At 40.6% G+C, this 5,482-nt stretch overlaps 1 protein-coding gene across 1 annotated transcript in view; it reads right to left on the bottom strand.

Moving 5' to 3' along the window:
• The window catches only part of RBM46 (RNA binding motif protein 46), a 25,578-nt gene extending 20,493 nt beyond the window's left edge, over positions 1-5,085 (bottom strand). The window contains exons 1-3 of the mRNA XM_015410062.1: positions 4,935-5,085; positions 3,438-3,905; positions 7-644 (exon numbers count right to left, since the gene is read on the bottom strand). Coding sequence (XP_015265548.1) covers positions 7-644; positions 3,438-3,905; positions 4,935-5,085 — 1,257 coding nt within the window. The remainder of the gene's footprint in view (positions 1-6; positions 645-3,437; positions 3,906-4,934) is intronic.
• Between the last annotated feature and the right edge of the window lie 397 nt (positions 5,086-5,482).

Genomic DNA, 5,482 nt, shown 5'->3' with positions numbered 1-5,482 from the left:
ATCTTGACTTGTGGTTGAGTACAAGTAATATTCTGGAGGTGCCCAGTTATTTTTGTTGCAATAATAATCTAATTGCATTACCGCAGAACTAAAATGGTTAGATTTTAATGAATACATGCTAATTGGAGTAAGTTTTGTTCCGGGGAAAAATGGGTAACTACACCTTTCAATTTCAGGGGGACTTGGACTGTGCTGCCCATTAAATCGGACTGGAAGACTTGCTGGCTTTGCTAGAGATTTTTGATGAACGTCTTCTTTGTTTGCAAACACTAGAAGATTTTCAGAATTAGGACTAATTTGTCCATTAAGATGCTGCCTCCAAGTGCCCTCTTTGTTTACTGGTTTTGCCAATGTTACTTCAATGCTAGCTCCATCGATACACTTCCCATTCATGACTGACATAGCAGCAACTGCATCATCTCGGTTGAAAAAATGAACAAATGCGTAATCTCGAAGTTTTTTTACACGCTCAACAGCTCCTGGCTTGAATTTGTTAAATTCAGCTTTAATCGTTTCTTCTGTAGTGGAGATCATCAAGTTTCTAACATATAATACTTTGACCCTCTGCATTGTTTCTTCATCAACTTCTTTTTCTGGGTCTGCCCAATCTACCTGAATAGTATGGCCCCATAACTGGAATGTTCCTATAAATGAAAAGTAAAATGTAACCATAGTATCAGTTTCTAAGATATTTTACAGTACATTTGTAAGTAATATAGCAGTTATAACCATGGGTGGCTTATGCCTAAATTTTACATTTATGTTATAAATGTTTAAAAACAAATGTAGTCAACTTCAATTCTCCTATTATTCAGTATCAATACCAAAACCTATTGTTTGAAGTTTGAGCAATGATAAAATTTGTCAGAGTACTAGCTGTTTGAAAAGTTGTTTATCAAAGCAGTTGGGTATTTCGTACCTTCTACAACTGCAAACACTTTACACCTTTTCAATTTAGAGAACTGCAACATCTGAACATCAATTTTAAACTACATTTTACCTCTTTAGATAAAAATATATTGATCCATGTAAGGTGGACACACTTATTTTTTCACATAAAAGTCTTTAAAATCTGCAACATGCAAGTGCTCCTAAACACATGCAGAAAAGACAGTTCCACAACTGAACATATAAGAATATCAGGAGTGCCCTGCTGGATCAGACAGATGTCCATCTTGTCCAGAATCCTGTCTCACACAGTGGCCAAAATAGGTGATAGAGTCCAAAGCCATTCCCTAATGTTGCCTCCTGGCACAGGTGTTCAGAGATTTACTGCCTCTAAAGATGGAGAGTCCCTTTTAATTATCATGGCTAGCAGCCACTGATGGACCTATTAGAGATGTAAAATTTCCAGAAATTCTGAAGCCACAGGGGGAGGGGAAAAGTTCCCTGGAAAAAATATGGAAATTTAGAGAAAAAATTGAAATATATGCAATACTTACTTTCCTATCAAATCGAAACTTCTTTCAGTGATATAACATAAAATGCATCATTTATAATGTAGCATATAAAGTTGTATTATTTGGCATATTTATAGAATTTAAAAGTATAAAATATCTTCATTTTCTATTAGAAAAATTGCTCTATTATCTATGCAAGGCTTACCCAAATTAAACAGTTCACAGGTCAGTCTCTGCTGTGTACTCCTACAACAAGTCTATATCATCCATTCCCCACCCATGCAGCCTTTTGCACCTGGGGTCCACTGTGAAACTGTCTTTTCCATCACAGGGGTTCAGGGAGAGTCCACTCTATCAAGCCAGGAGGGTGAGACAAATCAGGATGCAAACAGCTCTGCCTGGTCATTTTCTGAGTGGGTTTGCAAGTCTTTCCCCCCCACACACACACTTTTTGCCTTCCCAGTTTCTTCCTCCTTGGGAGTAGGGAATCCAGGCACAGCATCTCTCTCTTGAATCTCAACCTTGGTTAAATTGCTTATACTTGGGAAGCTTCTTCCACTTTCCTAAAAGGACTGCATTAGGCTGCTTACTTCACACCTTTGTGCACTTGGGGCGTTTTCTGCCCACTCACCTAATGAGCCACGTTGCCAGCTCTTCAGCCTTGCATTCCCAAATCTCATTCAAAGCCAGGCTATCCTGCAAAGTTACTCTTGTCAGCACTCACAAATCTCTTCCATTCCCAAGTTCCAATTCTAGTTTTTGCGCTTTACCCTTCCATGCTATTTTTTTCTGCACAGCCATTTTCTGAGCTGTGAGCAGAAGCCATGCCAGCAGACTGCCAAATCAACTGGGGTGCACTTTTTCTCCACTTCTGGCCAAGCCATCAGTCCACTCAAAACCACCAAATATTTTATGACTGAGCCCTGCTGGGACTAGTCAAGGACTCTCCAACGTAGCCTCCTCTGCCAAATGTGTTACGACTGAGCCCCACGTGCCCTGCTGATGCCAGCCGGGGAGCTGTCTCTCCTGCTCAGCTACAGCCACCCTCCTTCCCTCGGCATCTCAGCATATCAGTTCTTGCAGGATTCTGCTGACTACACCACTGTTTGGGGCTCTGGCCAGAAGCTCCAGGTTCATAGAAATCCCAAGGCAACAATATGCAAGATCCAGGTTTGCTTACAAGATTTTAATAAGCAATGATCAAGCTTACAGAAATAGCAGGCTAAGCTCCCATCCACTGAGTCTCGAATGCACACATGCACAGCAAAACATAGCCAGACCTCGAGACAAGATCCATAGCCAAAACTAAGCATCTTATACCCTAAGTGCTGGCTATTAGCCAAGAAATCATTAATCAGGTTATCCCAAACACTGAGATGAGCCAGGCCACCTCACACCTGGTGTCTAGTGATAAGAGAAAACAAATTAGTTAAGAGCTGCTAACAGGCATGAGAGAAATATTCTCCTGAGAGCAGCCTGTTGGACTCACAGAACTCAAAGCAACTAAAAGGTAATTAGTACCACAGGCTGTAACAAAGATAGTGTTACCGAGGCTATACAGTCTCTTCTCTTGAAAACCCTACAGGGTTGCCATAAGTCAGCTACAACTTGATGGCACTGTCCTCCACCACCACTAATCAGACTTTTGTTTAGTGACTTAGGGAGATTCAGTACAGTAAATTTTCAGTCCCTGCATTTACAGAGGAGTGAAGAACGGTTCAGTTTTAAGTTCAAGAGGCATGCAGTTGGGAAATAATACTTGGAGAGAAAGGGCTGCAGGGAGGTAGACCACAAGTGATGAAAGAGCTTGGCAATCCTCATCCATGCTGCCCATTGCCCTTAAAATCAGACTTTTCCATCCCAGGCATCTCCTCCCCCCCTCCCGCAGATCCAGATTAAAATACATCCACCTGTCACTATCACATCTAGTTTGGCCCTTAGTGAAGCAGAGAACCAGGACCTCAAAGTTACCACAAAAATATGAGATTCTAAGTTTCCTGGTGGAAGAAAGCATGTTAATGTAATTAAGAGACCTACCTGGAATTAATTTTCTCCTTGCCATAGCTGCAGCTCTGTGAGATTCATATTCCACAAAAGCAAAACCACGATTCTTTGTTTTGTCTGTTGCACTTGGATACACAATAACATCTACTACACCTTCAGTGACTTTTTTCATTTCATCCAAGATCTCTTCTTTTTTCTTTTCTTTTGGAATAGCTCCAATAAATAGTCTGCAGTTATCCAAGCTTACACAAACACCAATAAATTTCCCAGGACGAATTTCATAATTATTAAGGATCCTGATGGCAAGTTGAGCTTCTTCTTTAGTTGTATACATTACAAATGCATATCCTCGATTCTCACCACTAAATTCCATCATCAGTCTGAATTCATAGATCTTTCCTGCTCTTTCAAATACAGGAACCAATTCATCCTCATACATATCACGAGGAATCTTTCCCACAAAAACTTCACAGCCTCGAGGTGGTGGTGGGCCTTCCCAGCCTTAAAAAAAAAAGGTTCAGTGCCTCATTATTGCAAATACTTTAAACAACATACTTTGCATTCTGAATTTTAGTCTGTCATATCCTTGTTACCACGTGATTCTACACTCTTAAATTCATTCATCACACACTGGTTTGTAATTTATTTATTTAATTTCCCATTTATACCCTGCCCTACCCTACCAAGGTAGGCTCAGGACAGCTTACACAACATAAAACGCATATTAACAATCAAATTGCCATAAAACATTTAAAACAATTCATTAAAACAATACAATATTAAAGTGCTAGCTATGTTATTTAATGTCGTAACAATGGCGTTACCACGTGAGTGCATTCCATAAGTTAAGTTAGCAGCTCACTGATCTTCCTCAGATATAGTCGGTGCACACAGGCTGTCGATAACCAACCAGGGCCCAGGCTCTACAAGTTGTTATAGTTGTTAATAGTGGTGGCGGCTCCTAATTGAAAGCCTGGTGGAAGAGCTCCATCTTGCAGGCCCTGCAGAACTGTAAAAGGTCCCGCAGGGCCCTGATCTCTTTGGGGAGCTCAGTCCACCAGTATGGAGCCGCCACCAAGAAAGCCCTGGCCCTAGTTACAACCAGCCTGGCGTCCTTGGGACCTGGGAGGGCCAATTAGTTTTGTGACCCTGACCGTAGTGCTCTCTGGGGTATATATGGGGAAAGGCGGTCCCTCAGGTAAGTCGGACCCTGGCCATAAAGGGCTTTTGCAGATCAAGATAAAGGAGGATAAATTACATTTAAAGCAATATAAAGCTCTGGTTTCAATTGGACTTATTTAGCAGTAAGTGTGGCTAGGATAACAACTTTAGTCTGATTTCTATATAATAAAACAGATTAAACCTAATACTTCTTAAGTACTGGGACAGATAAGCAAAAAGTTTAAAATTTACTAGAAGGTTACACACAAAAAACCTCACACCTAACTTCAGATTTCTCCAACAGTGTCAGATTTATCAAGTATGTTTAAATCCTATATCAAAATGATATTTTGTACTCTACTTTCTTACCTGGTGGAGGCCCACCAAATTTTCGTTGACCATTTTCTTGAACCATGTTGTAGCCAGTCTTTTCCATAAGAGCCAATAAGGCAGCCTCATTCTGAGTACCAGTTCGAACTTTGCTGCACCCATTTGTTACATCGCTGTGTTCTTCATTCATAGTTGTGAAGTCTTCAAAAAACTGACAAAAAGTACAGTGTTACTTAAATTTCCAGAGCAGTTAATAATTTTGAACTTCATAAATACAGCCTTCACATTTGCTATATAAAAATCTATTAATGAACACTAGACATATATGCATATCACATAAGAATAACACCAGACATTTACATCCTTCAAGTTGCAGCCAACTTATCGTAACTCCATACGGTTTAAAGGCAAGAGATGATCAGAGGTGGTTTGCCATTCCCTGCCTATCAGGTCTATCAGTAGCTATTAGCCTCCACATTCAGAGGCACTAAACCTTTGAATCCTAGAGCCACGAGACAACATCAGTGGAAGGTCTTGGCCTCTTTGCCCTGTTGTCAGCCCTCCAGAGGAACTGGTTAGCCACTATG

The sequence above is a fragment of the Gekko japonicus genome, unplaced genomic scaffold, assembly GCF_001447785.1.
Source record: "Gekko japonicus isolate JY-2015 unplaced genomic scaffold, Gekko_japonicus_V1.1 scaffold326, whole genome shotgun sequence".
Lineage (NCBI taxonomy): Eukaryota > Metazoa > Chordata > Lepidosauria > Squamata > Gekkonidae > Gekko > Gekko japonicus.
The sequence above is the reverse complement of the archived record's forward strand: the minus strand, read 5'-3'. Positions and strand labels throughout refer to the sequence as shown.